This window comes from Bos mutus, chromosome 8 (assembly GCF_027580195.1).
Source record: "Bos mutus isolate GX-2022 chromosome 8, NWIPB_WYAK_1.1, whole genome shotgun sequence".
Classification (NCBI taxonomy): Eukaryota; Metazoa; Chordata; class Mammalia; order Artiodactyla; family Bovidae; genus Bos; species Bos mutus.
In genome coordinates, this window is record NC_091624.1 from 88,826,262 (window position 1) to 88,842,356 (window position 16,095).

The 16,095-nt window shown below is 38.9% G+C and overlaps 1 protein-coding gene across 2 annotated transcripts in view; it reads left to right on the forward strand.

Annotated features, from left to right (window-relative positions):
- The window catches only part of FOCAD (focadhesin), a 307,210-nt gene that overhangs the window by 251,237 nt on the left and 39,878 nt on the right, over positions 1–16,095 (forward strand). For both annotated transcript variants that reach the window (XM_005898491.2, XM_070375958.1), the window contains 6 exons: positions 865–984; positions 2,760–2,882; positions 3,344–3,421; positions 4,309–4,380; positions 5,676–5,778; positions 8,003–8,083. In XM_005898491.2, coding sequence (XP_005898553.2) covers positions 865–984; positions 2,760–2,882; positions 3,344–3,421; positions 4,309–4,380; positions 5,676–5,778; positions 8,003–8,083 — 577 coding nt within the window. The remainder of the gene's footprint in view (positions 1–864; positions 985–2,759; positions 2,883–3,343; positions 3,422–4,308; positions 4,381–5,675; positions 5,779–8,002; positions 8,084–16,095) is intronic.

Genomic DNA, 16,095 nt, shown 5'->3' on the forward strand with positions numbered 1-16,095 from the left:
GCCAGTCAGTGGTCAATTTTAGATATACACTTAAATATTCTGTTTCTACTCCCAGCATTTTTTAAAAGATTATAATATGTTCGCTTATTTATTCATTTGCATATTAAATCACACCAGTGCTCTGAAGTAAATAGTATTATCCCTATTTTACACAATTATCTGACTCTGAAACCTACCTTCCTCGTTTACCATGCTCCACTGCTTCTACTAGGGAATCTTAATGTAGCAGCGTTTTACTTCTTTGAATTTCCTCTCTTGTTTGACCTTGGATCAGAGTCCATTGCCGTTAGCAGCATCCACTGGTGATGAAACTCTACTTCTACTGTTGAAGGAACTTTTTGATTTAGTCTAAAGACCCAGGTTTGAATCTCACTTCTGTCACTTGCTAGCTATGTGTAGTTGAGCCTCAAAACTTTTATCCAGAAAGTAATAACCCCTATCTCATAATATTGTTATGAAATATAAAAGTTGGGGTTTCCCTGTGGCTCAGCAGGAAAGAACCCACCTGCCAATGCAGGAGACGCAGGTTCGATTTCTGTGTTGGAAAGACCCCCTGGAGGATGTACTAGCAACCCACTCCAGTGTTCTTGCCTGGGAAATTTCATGGACAGAGAAGCCTGGTGGGCTACAGTCCATGGGATTGCAGAGTCAGACACAACTGAGTGACTAAACAACAGCAGCAACAATAATATAACAACAGCAACAAATAAGTTAGGTGGCAGCACAGTGCCCAGTCTGTAGTGGGCATACTCGAATCCAATCCTTGTCCTAGGAGTAAGTGTGAGAAAGTATTCGTGTTGACTAAACCGTGTTCTTTCATTTCCCCGCATGAAGCCCCATGTTTCTGCTGTCTTTTCTCCTCAGGTCCTTGCCTATACCCTCAGCTGTGTATGTACATCTGCATTCAGTGCCGGCATCATTGAGGCAGTGGAGGCTGAAGATATCATGAACAAGCTTCGACTGTTAGTGGACAACAGCCAACAGGTGGAATTTCTGGTTATTTCTATGTGGGTTTCAGGCTGCTTTGAAGTCCTAGTTCTTATTTACTCTGATTTCGACTTTTTAATGAAGTATTTTTTTGTGCCCAGAAATGAGAAACGTCTAATTCTTATCCACAGCTTTAGCCAGTATCTACAGACATCTTTTTCTCTCTTTATCCCCTATAGACACTTTTTTCTTTTTTGGTATGAGTATGAACGTCTTTTTGCTCTCTCCAATTATTGCTCTGTATAAAATCTTAAAGCACATGGCTAGGGAATAGAAGAGTTATGTAAGGCTAGAGACAAAAATTCATAAAGATAAAAATACATAGAATAATCTAATCAAGTAAAACCTCCACAAATTCGAAGCAGAGAATCTCTGCTCATGACTAAATATATAGGAAAATTTAGATTACTGCAATGTAAATGAAATTCCCCTTAAAATGTTCCCTCTGAAATATTAGTCAGCCTTCAAAAAGAAGAAAATTTTGACATAGGCTATGACGTGGATAACCTGGAGGGCATTATGTTGAGTGAAACAGGCCCATAGCAAAAAGACAAGTATTGCATGTTTCTGCTGATATGAAGTACTCAGAGCAATCAGAAGTGTAGAGATGAAAAGCAGAATGATGGTTGCCAGAGGCTGAGGCAGGAGCGATAGGGAATTAAAGTTTAATCGGTATAGAACTTCAATGTTGCAAAATGAAAAAGGTTCTAAAGATGATTGGGAGTGATGGTCACACAGCTTTGTGAATGTACTTCATACCATTAACTGTTCACTTAAAATGGTTCAGTTCAGTTCAGTTCAGTGGCTCAGTCATGTCTGACTCTTTGTGACCCCATGAATCGCAGCATGCCAGGCCTCCCTGTCCATCACCAACTCCCGGAGTTCACTCAGACTCACGTCCATCGAGTCAGTGATGCCATCCAGCCATCTCATCCTCTGTCGTCCCCTTCTCCTCCTGCCCCCAATCCCTCCCAGCATCAGAGTCCTTTCCAATGAGTCAACTCTTCGCATGAGGTAGCCAAAGTACTGGAGTTTCAGCTTCAGCATCATTCAAATTTTATGTTACGTGCATTTTGCCATAATTTTTTAAAGTTGGAGGGGGAAAAATGCTCCTTCTGATTATGCATGCTCTAGAATTTCCGTGTTTGTACTTTGTTTGCTTGGTTGTTTATTTTTTAGATTTCTCCAAAGTCTTAATATTGGCCATTGTGGGTTATTACAGGATTCAGCCCAGATGTTAAGCCTATGTTGTATTTTACTGTTATTATTTTATGGTTATAGGCCTATTGGCTTACATTCAGAATAGATTTTGCCTTGTAAATCAACTATACTTCAATACAAAAATAAAGTTAATGTAAATAGCAGGAAAAAAGAATAGATCTTGTAAACACCAAAATGTAGAACTTTCATATGCTGTGCTCATTGCAGGGCTTTTTCTCCTCTTGTTTGGAGGTTGACTGGGCTTGTGAGTCACGTTGATATTTTCACTCTAACCCTCTTCTTAGAATTGGGATTGTTTGACCCAAGTCAATCACTAGTGCAGTGTTCTTTTCCTGATATATACCACTCACTGAAACTGAATTCCTTACAATTAGGCTGCAATTTCTATTGCAAACTGGTCTAGGTTTTTTAAATCTCTGATGTACAGATGGCAACAGAACGTGTCTGTAGGAAAGGAGCCCCTCAAAGTGCTTGTTTTGCTGTATATGAACATTCTTGATCTGTGCCAGTCTTCTTTTCTCTCACCTCTTTTTAAAATTTATTTCTAACAGACTTCAGGTTTTGCCCTGGCATTAGGAAACATAATTCACGGCTTGTCTGTGTGTGGGCATGGAAAAGCTGAAGACTTGGGCAACAGATTGCTTCCGGCCTGGATCAAAACTGTCCTAACAGAGGTAGAAGGCACCTCCTGCATGTTATTTTATATTTTTATAAAGGAAAAAGAGCCACTTTATTGGACCATTTATAGGTGCTGCCATAAAAGCTTAACCATTAAAAAAAAAAGGCAGTATCAAATGAGACAATGTACTTTTAATGCCTTATAAATGATACATCCTATTAACCATTGTAGTTTTTTTTTTTTTTTTTTAACTGGCTATTTTGTTAGTGTTTTAATTTTATAACAGCACTGTGGTTTTGAAAACTAAAAAATAACAAGAAGCCACCTGGGATCTAACAACTTTAACTTGTTTACTTTATTCAAGTCTGTTGCCTTCCTCAGTTCAGTGATACAGGTTGTGTTGACCCTACAAATTTTGTACCATTTTGACCATTTGTTTCTCTGTGGTATAATTCTTATCAAATTCAAACCCAAGGATTGTTCCCCTCTTGACATTTTCTGATGCTTTGTTTTCAGGGCGCTCCCACAATGCTTTGCTTGGCAGCTCTTCACGGCATGGTGGCCTTGGTAGGCTCCGAAGGGGATGTAATGCAGGTAAAAAAAAAATGGGGTGACACCTAAATGTGTGCATAGTCACAGCAAGGAGAGAATACCCAGTATCTCATCATGCTAAGGAAGACCGATATATGCTCATGGTAGTGGTTACACTGGGCTCTCTGTGTCTTTATATATCTCTTGTCCAAGAATTCTTTTTGTACAGATTTGTTCCTTGTTTTATTTGGATTGTAGGAATTAAACCTAGTCAACGTATATACTTTCCATAAAGTTCTCTGCCTGAGGAAAGCAATTGGATCCTAAGAAATTTCAAAAATTTGAAATAGGAAGCTCCACTTTGCATCTGTAATGTTTAAATATGTATCTGTGTAATTATGCTTTCTATAAGCTTCAAAAGTTTCTAAAAACTTTAAAAGCTTTTCTACTGTAGACTTGAAAGAAAGTGAACGTGTTAATCTCTCAGTAATGTCTGACTCTTTGCGACCCCATGAACTATAGCCCTCCAGGCTCCTCTGTCCATGGAATTCTCCAGGCAAGAGTACTGGAGTGGGTTGCCATTCCCTTCTCCAGGGGATCTTCCCGACCCAGGCAGTGAACTCGAGTGTCCTGCATTGCAGGCAGATTCTTTACGTTCTGAACCACCAGGGAAGCCCATATGGATGTATAAATTTACAAGTAATTCTAAGGCATTCCTTTGTTCATACAGTAAAGGTTTATTAAGTGACTGCTACTTGCCACACTGAACTGGCCCTGGGATATCAGTAATTTAATAAAACATGGATCTTGCCCTCAAGGAGCTCATGGTTTTTGTTTTTGAAATATAAGGACATATGATGAGTTATTCCATAGCTTAGATGTTGACAACTGATACAGTGGGAGTATCATTATCTCCTTTTTTGAATGGTTATTTCTCCTTTTTCTTTCAGCTGAAGTCAGAAGCCATCCAGTCCTCTCAGTCTCAAGGCAGACTTAATGAAGTCATTAGAACTTTAACTCAGGTGAGAAGAAGAATTTCAAATCCTTAAGTGGGAAAACAGATATTCCCCTTTGCTGTCTTTTTCTCTCTCATGATACAAACTGTCTTACATAGAAAATGGGGAAATCTCTGGTTATTCATGGTGAGTTCCAGGGGCAGTGGAGAACCGCTTAGGGCCCTGTATTTGCTGACCAACATGCACCACCTCTGGAAAAAAAAGAAAGCTTGAATTATTGAGTTAACTTAAGTTGCTTTGGTTTCTCTTAAAAATTTAAACCTGACCCTGTAAAGAATGTCAGGCCCTCCAGACAAGGAAAAATAGAAGACAGCCAAAGGGCAGGGCAGATAGCTAAGCTGAATGGTCAAGAGGCGCTAGTTCAGATGTCACTAAAAGTATTTGGGTGAATTATTGTCAGAGTTATTCTTGGCTAAAGAATAAAAATGTCCATCTGCTTAGAAATGATTTTATATTTTCAGATTTTTATTTAAAACGTCATGACGTTCATTGAATGGAAGAAGCTTAAAAAAATAATCACTGAGGCTCCTCTCAACCTGAAGCAGCTGCTACTCACATGTGGTCATGTTTCTTTATAAGCGTTTTTATTTTCTCTGCATAGTTGCATTCTTACCACATGTAGAACTCTGTGTCCTAGGCTTTCACCTAGTGTACTTGTTTGTTTTTTTTTTTTTTTTTAAACATAGCTGGTTATAATACTCACCACATGAAGAAGTTGTAGTAATTCATGCCTTTGAAAGCAAACAAATCCTGGAACAGAAGAAATTGTCTTTTGCATGTATGAATGTAAATATTCTCAAAAAATTTTCCTGAAACTTAAATTGCTATAACTTGGGTAAACAATCTATAAATGAAAAATATTATTTAAAAGAACATATTGTGAATGGTAAAATAGTAATAGAGCACTGTTTAAAGAAGAGAACCAAATAACATCTCCTTCTACTTTTAAACGTATTTTAGTCCTAAGCAACTATCCAGCCCTTTTTACTTTGGGGATTTTCTTTTCCCATTTTTTGAAAACTCCTTTAGACCAGTCTGACTCAGTGAAATCTGAGACAATCACTGATCCCTTCTGTCATGACTGATAGATTCATTCATTCTTTCATTCAGCAACACTTGTTGATCACCTCTATGTCCCACATTTAGTGTACTACACAGAGGATAGTACATCTTGTCATAGAACTTCTCATTACCAGCCAAGCTACCACCTCATAAAAGATTAGTGACCTTCTGTGTGTGGCCTTTTATTGAGTGGAATTTGTATCTTGCCCATCGTTGAACTGTTAACATTTCATTCATAGGTCATCAGTGTGTCTGGGGTGATTGGTCTTCAGTCAAATGCCATCTGGCTTCTAGGACATCTTCATCTGTCTACTCTGTCCTCAAATCAAAGTAGAACCTCGGGTAAGATTGGAGTCATAGAACATGGGAGCTGGAAGGAGGGGTGCTGACGTGGGGCTGTCTACTTTGTTAAGAGCGTTAATTTTCATAGCCGCCCTCAGAGCTGCGTGTTATTGTCCCTCTTTTACGTCAGAGGAAGATGGACCATGGAGAAGTCTCCTGATTTGCCCAGAGTTACACAGCAGTTAAGTGGGAAATACACAGTTTGAAATCAGATCTGTCAGCCGCCAAAGCCTGTGCTCTTTTCACTCTCCCTCTCTTCCTTCCTTAGAGATAAGTTTAGATGTTGGGTCTAACACCGTATTTTACAAAGAACCTAAGACTCAGAAAGATTACATGACATAGCTGCAAGCTTAGTGAGAAATCCAGAAACTAGGAATCAGATCCTTGAAGCTTGGAACAGAGTTCTTTTTACTTGACTAGGTGTAATCGTAGTTGTATAACATTCATATTTCATTAAAAGATTCTTCATATGGCTGGAGTTCTTCTGGCCCTGGCATTGAGAAAAAACTGAGGTAAGTACTTTTAAAGATATGCATCTCCTTGGCCTTGGAATTAAAACCCTAGGTCTTACTGCAACAAGATTTTTTCTATTTCTATTGCTTTTAAATAAAAGCAATAAAAATATTCGCAGTTCCCACGTGGTTAATTTATGTATGTACTTGGAGGTTTTCTGGGGAAGACATCAGTGTAATGCACTGGGACCTATATCTGCTCCTTGCTCTTTATAGAATTTTGACCACTGGCTCTCTTGGACTCGGGCCAGGGAGGTTTAGGTACCAAAGTTTCCTCATTAAAACCTAGTTTCACACATCCCCTGACAGGTAGTCTACCGACAGCATTACCAGGAACATGGGCCACCATAATTACTGTCTCCCTGCCTTTCAGTCACTCCTTAGCTATAGAAATAGGGCATGGTTCCACAGCATTCCCCACATAATGAACTTTATACATTTAAAAGCTGTCATACTGTGAAGTGAAGTGAAGGTTGCTCAGTTGTGTCCAACTCTTTGCAACCACATGTACTGTAGACTGCCAGGCTCCTCTGTCCATGGAATTCTGCCCTCTGTCCATGGAATTCTCCAGGCAAGAGTTCTGGAGTAGGCAAGAATACTGCTGTTCCCTTCTCCAGGGGATCTTCCCAACCCAGGGATCGAACACAGGTCTCCCGCATTGCAGGCAGATTCTTTACCAGGAAAGCCCAAGAATACTGGAGAGGGTAGCCTATCCCTTCTCCAGGGGATCTTCCCGACCCAGGAATCGAACCGGGGTCTCCTGCGTTGTACATGGATTCTTTACCAACTGAGATACCAGAGAAGCTGTCTTATTAAAACTGGAAAAAGAAAAAAAAAACATCGTCATATTGGAAACCCTTGGTAATGCTAGTCCTGAAGGACAGTGGTCTCTCAATGTCCTGGTAAAAATAGCATGTTTATGTCAGGCTTTTGCTTTTTAACATAGGCTTGTCATTGTTATGCTATGGGCTACATATATTCAAGGTCAGTTGTAGTAAATCATCTTATACTCAGGTTCTATGGAGGAAAATGACTGTGTATCTGGAAAAGTACAACTGCTCGTTTCTGATGGAATTTTCCATTGGAGCCATCTATCCCAGTAAAAACCATCTCATTAAACAATATGGGGAACCAGGAGGAAAAGAATCTAAGAAACTCCCAGGACTCAACTAGCATAAATGTTACTGCTTCGCTATTTCAGGTCAGCAGGCACATCTGGTTTTTTGTATGTGTTGGTCACATAGAGGTCCCTGTCTCATGAAATAAGAGAGTGACTAGTATTAATATTGATTGACGTATTTCCATGGTTCATGTATCTGACTCAGGATGCCCTTGATAGCCCATAGAATGGTGGTCTCAGCTTAGAAGTCCAGCTTAGGACTCCTTGCTGACACAGAGGTCACTGGATTGGAGTTCATTGATGTGCCAAAGTGGAAAAGGGTGTTTTTTTTAAACCACTTCAGTACAATTTTCGCCTTCTATGGTTTTTTTTCCAACCACTCCCAGATTTACCACCGTTTTAGATTTGCTTGCATAGTCTCAGCCACTTAATCTAATAGAATTAGTTGCAACCACAGAGTATTGTTCTGAGATTAATGGCATAAACATCTCCGCTTTGTCTCTAGGTTGATATGGCAGCATGAGATCATTATCCTTCCTTCATTAGTCCTGCCAAGTTCACTGGTTAATTTGATCATTTTCTGTCTCCACAGTGCCTACTGACTACAGCTATTTGCCTGAAAACAGTTTTATTAGAGCAGCCATTGGCTTCTTCGTTACAGGAGGAAAAAAAGGCAAGTGAGCACATTTCTTGACTCTTTGTACCTGTTAAGTTTGTATGCCCTAAGCTTGCTTCTGTAGATTAAACAGTACAAATCTGGAAGGGTGAATAATTTCCCCTGCCAGATCATCTTTGCAGTAGAGCTGACTAGGAGACCAACTACGACATAAGTGATACACAAACATGCATACTGTGTATCCTCCTGAAATTACCAATTTAATATCTAATCTTCCTTTTGGCCATTTCAAAAGTATAAGTGCACATTACTTTTATTGTCAGTTTCAAACGAGTGTGACCTAAAAAGAGAAAACACACGTTTGTATTACAGGACCTGACCTGGAGGTAGGTCTTCTTGAACTTTGTGTGATCACTCTATGTTGTTGGAATCACTGGCTCTGGTTCTTAATTTTAGCTTGTGTTCTTTTTCTTTGCAGTAATGCCTTTGTGATTCTTTGTTGCTGCCACCAACAACCGACAGAGATTTAGTGCTTTTGTTTTTAACTGGAGCCAAAATAATCCCACATTAATTTTTAAGTAAATGTGCATTAATGATACACACCTATAAATTTATGCTTTGAGGAAAAAATGGATCCAAACTGAGTGTGTTGTGGCTCAGGAACCAGTTTTATGTAATGTTCTTTCATTGATGTTTTGCTAGTTTCATTCTTCTTTGGGCTGATTGTGTTCTGGGCAAAACCAATGCCTGTATTACAACAAATCCATCCAAATTTTAGGGGAAAAGTCTTTGAACAAATTAAAATGAAGACATCTGGAGGAAGAAAATTTGATTAATGGAGGTCATGGAGGAATAAAATCTTACCATTGGAAGGGACATTAGAGGTCATGTCTGTTGTCTAAGTTTCTACTAGGTACAGTAGTCCCTGGAGCTTCCAAGTTATAAACTACTTTCATAGCTTGGACATAAATTCCCTTAGTTTCTGGAGTTCCAGAAATTGTGCTGTTATCCTAGAGTTGTGAGTTAGCATAACTTGCTTTTCATATCTTCAGTAAAAGTTGGTATAATGTTATGTCATTGTCACACAAGGTATGTGTAGGTATGACCATGTCATTTATTACACATAATATGGAGTTGTTTATATATTGCCATAAAGTAAGTCTTTTTAAAGTAGATGTTGTAGCAGAGATGTCTCCATTAATAGGAAATTGAATTCGTACTAAAGGAACATCTAAAATTTCCATGGCTAGAATAATTCTAGGAACATCTAAAATTTCCATGGCTAGAGTAATTCTAGGAACATATATTTTTGCTCTAGTTTTTTGTTGGTTTGTTTTTGTTAGTTTGCTCACTGATATTTTATAAACTTTTAAAATGATGCTAATGTGAGATTTTTCCATGAGATATTTCTTATTAGTTCTTATTAGATTTTTAAACCAAATGAAACACAGACTCCTTTTCTAGTGACTAAAATATCATTTTGCTCCCTAGATTCATATTTCTTAGCAGAAGTGAATTTTCTCTGAATCTTGTGGAAAATTCTTGATAAAATGTAACATTTTTATGATTGGTCTGTCATGATACAATAGGATATATTCTGTTCCAAAACTGAAAAACATCAGGTGAAATTGACATCAGAAATGTTATGTAAAATCTTGCTATTAAAGCTATTTGAAGACAAGTAAATGAAGTATTTTAAAAATGCCTTATTACCAATCAGATTTTTGGCATTTTCAGGTTGTGGGAGAGGGCTGCCTTTTTGTCAGGTTTCCTGACTAGATTCCAAGGAAAATCTATTCAGCCTTACACATTACTAATGATGACCCCAGAGGAGTGGGGGCCGTGGGAGGCTGACCTCCGCCTCGGAAGCCCATTTACAAAGACAAAACCAGACCCTGCTCTATGGGTCTAAATGGGATGGCCAAATGCGGAGGTGTGCATGCAAACGAGTGTTTTCTTCTTCAATATGCCCAGCTCATTTGAATTTTAATAACTCCCTTCTGAAGCAGCTTTTGAGTTTAAATGTCTGGATGTCACTCATCAGAGCCCAGTGGGGCTGCTGATAGGAAGGATGACAACTTTGGTGAACTCTTTTGAGGAAGAAATGGCTTGAGAGAATAAAAATCATGCTTGGCATAGGCAAAAGGGAGAAAACTTTCGGGATAGCATGGCTCCATTGCCTCTGTGTGCCATTTAATAACTTACGAGAGGAAGAACAATGGTACACGTTATCCTTGATCCACACATATGCCGGGATGAGATTGGATGAAATGATCTCAATTTTAGCCAATCACATCTGAGACAGTGAATATATTAGTCTGCGTTCTCATGTTCAGGACTTTTCTCATTTTAGATGCCCACTTTAATACTCATACAATAGAACATACCAGACGTTCATAGTATCCATTCCTTCACACAGGCCTACATTTTTAAAACCATGCCAAACAGATAAAATTCCTTCCATTTTTGAAAGACTTCAGTTAATAGTTTTAAATATAACTGGTTTTTTGCTATTCTCTATAACATTTTCTTTTCTTCCCTAAGAGTCCCACCTCCTGGCAGATGTAATATTCCTTAACCTTTGTAATCATCATAATCTATTCCTTTGGATATTTATTGACTGTGCTGGATTTAAAATTTGCTTATAATCTAATCCCTCCTATTCTGGAATTATTTTTTTCTTCTTAAGGCCCTCTAAGTTTTGGCTCTTATTTTTCCTTCTTTTCTATTCCTTTATTCTTTCTCCCAATTTCTGATATTTGTTTTTTCTCAACCTCAGAGTATATTCAAATTTCAAGGTTTTTCCTAATTTTAAAATAAAACAGTTAAACTGTCTTAAAAGTACTTACTGAAAGTCATCATTTATTTTTGGTGATAATGTTATATATTTCTACCTAACAATTCGGACACGACTGAAGCGACGCAGCAGCAGCAGCAGCAGCAATTAAGGGGGACTTCCATGGTGGTCCAATGGCTAGGACTCCATGCTCGTGGCTCAGCTGGTAAAGAATCCGCCTGCAATGAGGGAGACCTGGGTTCCGTCCCTGGGTTGGGAAGATCCCCTGGAGAAGGGAAAGGCTACCCATTCCAGTATTCTGGCCTAGAGAATTCCACAAACTGTATAGTTCATGGAGTCACAAAGAGTCGGACACGACTGAGCAACTTCACTTTCACTAACAATTTAGGGTTATTTTCTAACCAATTCTCTTGCTAGGGAATATGACTTTCCAAGATTTTTCTACTAGGCTTTAAAGTTTACAGTAAGAAGTATAAAATTAAGTCGTTATGAATGGCATTTCCTTCTTGATATGGATTCATTGGTCAGTGATTTGAGTGTATAAGAGTTGGACTTGTACATAAACTATAAGTAGGTAGATTGTTGATTGATCATTTTTGGATTACTAGCATGAGATATAATTGTTGATGAGTCTAACCAAAAGAACAGAATTAGTGAACTCCAAGTATAGAATAAATGATATGAGAAAGCTATCCTGTTTTTCTGTTGAAATTATAAAGTTGGTTACCAAAGTATATTATTTTTAAATAGGTTAGCTTAGTAATAGCTTACCAATACAGTTCTTTTTACGAAGTTATTAGAAATGAACACTTGTGTATAACAGGCTTCCCAGGTGGCTCAGTGGTAAAGAATCTGCCTGCCAACTCAGGAGACGTGAGTTAGATCCCTGAGTTGGGAAGATCCCCTGGAGGAGGAAATGGCAACCCATCTAGGATTCTCACCTGGAAGATTCCATGGACCAAGGAACCTGGCAGGCTACAGTCCATAGGATTGTGAAGAGTCGGACACAACTGAGCAAAGCAACATGTATATAACATGAAGTTCAAAAACAGTATGAAGAAAAAGAAAGAATTCCCTGTAATCTCACCACCTAGAGATAGCCTCAATAGATATTCCAGTGTGTGTCCTCTAGCTGTGTATGTGTTTATATTGAATTATAAAATGTATATTATTTTATTGTCTTTTATATATATAACAAGTTTCCATGTAAATGGACGTGATCACCACTAATCTCCTGCATAAGGAGGGTTGGGAAAGTATGAAGAGCATTCTTACATCGCTCTCTAGACTAGTGTTAATAGAGTATGTTGGGAGAGTATTTAATTTCTATTTTTTGTTGTTGTAAACATCATAAAAATATTTGAAAGAGTAAACAATTATCCCATGGCTTTTGGCATATGTTAGTTGCTCAGTCGTGTCCGACTCTTTTGAGACCCCATGGACTGTAGCCTGCCAGGCTCCTCTGTCCTTAGAATTTTCCAGGCAAGAATACTGAAGTGAGTTGCCATTCCCTTCTCTAAGATATCTTCTTGACCCAGGGATCAAACCCAGGTCTCCTGCATAGCAGGCAGATTCTTTACCATCTGAGCCACCAGGGAAGCCCTTTCTAACAGCTATTATCACTTTATTTTAATTTGTTCCTTTTATGTACACACAATGTTTACATATTTCCCAGTATACATATGCTTTGTATTCTTTAACCTAACATTGTAAACATTTCCCTATTTTCCATATATCTCCATAATTATCATTTTTAAATGACTGACTGTAGAATGTTCTGTCAAGTTGATGAATCATAATTAACCCATTTCCTTATTGGTCATCTAAAATGTTTCCATAATAGAGAATATCCTTGTGAATGTACCTTTCCTTAGGATAAATTCTCATCAGTTTATAATTAGGCTCTGAGGATGTGATGACTCTAAGGATGGCATGGCCTCATTGCTCTTCAGAAGGATTGTATCAGGTTTCAGTACCTCGGCCCTGTATAAATATCATAGCAGCTTGTCACAGAGGTTAAAAGCTTGGGAGCCAGACTGCCTGGGTTCATAGCCCACTTACATGGCTTCTCAGCTGTGTCACTTCAGGCAAGCTGCTTAAGTCTGTAAGGCTCAATTGCTTCTGTAAAGTGGAAAAAATAATTGAATCTTCTTTCTAGAGTTTTTGTAAGGATTATGAGTTTATGAATCATTTTATATAACAGTGCTTAGAAAACAAATAAAGAATAAACCCTTTCTAGTTATCATATTACAAAGCAGACCTTCATTTAGGTAAACAAATGACTATAATACAAGCCAGGCAGGTATAAAATGATGCCTTAAGGCTAATTTGCATTCATTGTCAGAAGGAATGAACATTTTTGTATGTATTTACCATTTGAGATGTGGTTTCTTTTTTTAATTAAATGTTAGACTTCCTTTTTGGGGCTCCCCAGATGGCTTAGCAGTAAAGAATGTGCCTGCCAATGCAGGAGACACAGTAGATGCAGATTCAATCCCTGAGTCGCGAAGATCCCCTACAGGAGGAAATAGCAATCCACTCCAGTATTCTTGCCAGGATAATCCCATGGACAGGGAAGGCTGGCAGGCTACAGACCCTGGGGTTGCAAAGAGTCAACCCCGGCTGAGCACACACACACACAGGGAAGTACATAACCCTACAAGCCATAAGGAAGAAAAAGAAAATTCCATTATCCCGTTTACATTTTTTTGTAGACTTTCTCATGTAAGGAAAAGCTGCCTGCCTGTCTTTCTTTCTGTGCTTCCTTCCTGTCTTTCTTACTCTTTCTTTCTGTCTGTCTTTCTTTTGATATGGACCACTAAACTCCTACTGTATTTAATTATTATTCAGTTATTCATTATTTTGAATTGTCCTCAAATTGTTCCAGATTAGATAAGAGCCTCTGACTCTTGTGTCCTTCTGAGGTAACCTCATCATTCTTTGAGTGCCTTTTGTTTATGGCACACAAAGATGTTCTAGGTTCATCTTATTTTATCCTCAGACTTGTAGTAGCCTAAGACTCAAGTGTCTTTTAGTGGAGAATGATATTTAGAAGTCAAGATCTGAGTACAAATTACTACATTGCTACTGAGTTAATCAGTGTTCCTAGGCCCTTTCAGTGGACACTTAGAAATTTTGTTCTCTCTCTTCTTCCCTCCCCTCCCGTCTCTTTCTCTCTCACATATGTCTGTATTTTCGTGTCTAGCTATGTGTGTTGAAAACCATGAGTTTACACCAATATCTCCAAACCAGTATTACAGATTTCCTTCTGCGTTTTCCTCTTCTTATTTGTAACCTCCTCTAGAGTTGTAAGAAACCCAGCTCCCGTTATTCTCAATATATTTGCCAGAGTCCTGCTAAACCTGCCTTTCTCTCTCTTGGGCCCTGATTTCCCCTGGGCAGCTACCCTGCTTGGCAGCCTTCCTGGTGCTCATGGGCTCAGGGATGTTTTTGTTTCTGGTAGCACCAGATGATGTACTTGGTCCTAAGGCAGAACACCCTACCAACTCTTATGTCTGACTGAACCATCAGAATCACCAACTATCAACAGCTGTCTTGATTAGCAATGCAGACAGAGGACGAGATGGTTGGGTGGCATCACCTGACTTGATGGACATGAGTTTGAGCAAACTCCAGGAGTTGGTGATGGACAGGGAAGCCTGGCGTGCTGCAGTCCATGGGGTCACAAAGAGTCAGACACGACTGAGCGACTGAACTGAACTGTACTGATCTTGATTATATAGTGGTTCCTGGCAAGGGGCTTAGCATCTGCAAAAATATGCCTGCTGTCTTTATATTGTCTACCTGTGTTTCCTAAGGACTTTGTCTAGAAAAATCCTACTCATCCTTTCCATCTTGTTTTAAACATCCTTTCCTCAGTGGAAGGCAAGGGAGGATTCCCAGATGTTCCCAGATTAGTATATATTTGCTATGTGATCCGTTCCTTTATGTTTTTCGTAGTACTTTACATATGTGTAATTATCTGCTTAATTATTTGTGATTCTTTGTTTAAAGTCCATCTTTCCCATTAGACTGTAATTTCCTCAAGGGCAGGAAGAGCTTCTGTGTTTAATCCTAAATGCTTAGTACAGAGTACTTGGCATGTTAAAAGTTTTCAAATATTTGTTGTTCTACTGCTTTAATCATGTATACACACACACACACACACACACACACACACACACATTTCTTCTAAACAGTGCTAAAGATGGAGAAGGTAAAGATATATCCACACTATATAAGGGACATTATGCTGGTGATGGAGCATAGACACACCAGCCACTGTTAACCTACTTGTTACCAAACTTTTCCTATAAGGGTTATGCATGTACATTATAGCGTTGAGATCGGATCCTCTGTGTAGCCAAAGTATGTGTGATAATGGGTCCTGTTGTAATGCATTATGTTCGGATATGCCATTTATATCAGGGTTCTTTGAAGCTGTCAACTGGGTGAGGGATTTAAAGCAACTTTGCACCCAGATTTTAAAACATCTGGATGCTTTTAACAAGTACTGTTAGGCCTTTTGAGTTCCAAATCCATTGTCTATAAAGCATTCCAGTGTTTCTTTTTATCTGAGGCACTTGTGTGAAAGACGGAGCTCTGTAATAAGGGAACTGATCATTCCCATATCCTAGGTATGGGTTCTTGTGTCTGATGCTGATGATCTCTGGGGAGAGAACCATGTGACTTTGTTCTCCCACTTTAGGGCTACCTCTCTCTCCATACCTCCCCCCACATGCTTAGAACTACCACGTATTTCCTCCATTCCTAACATCTACTATAATTTCTTTCATTCTAGTTAGTATCAGAATTAACCTATAAATATAGTGGAAAATTCTGTGTGATTCTAGCTCTGTTAGTCCATACTAATTCTCTGCTTTTTTGAAAAGTGGAAGATGTATTGCATGATAGCACTTACTGGATATTCTGTGTTCCATCTGACAAGTTCTGCTCATTTCTGACACTTGCTTGTATATTTTGTTTGTTTGTTAGTCGCTCAGTCTGACTGAGTTGCTCAGTCGTGTCTGACTCTGCCATCCCATGGACTGTGACCCACCAGGCTCCTCTGTCCATGGAATTCTCCAGGCAAAAATACAGGAGCGGGTTGCCATTTCCTTCTCCAGGGGATCTTCCCGACCCAGAGATTGAACCCACGTCTCCCACATTGCAGGCAGATTCTTTACCATCTGAGCCACTGAAAGGTTGTTACTGAACCACGAAAGACACCGGGATTGTTGGCCTCCAGAGGAGAAGAATTCAATTCGGGGCC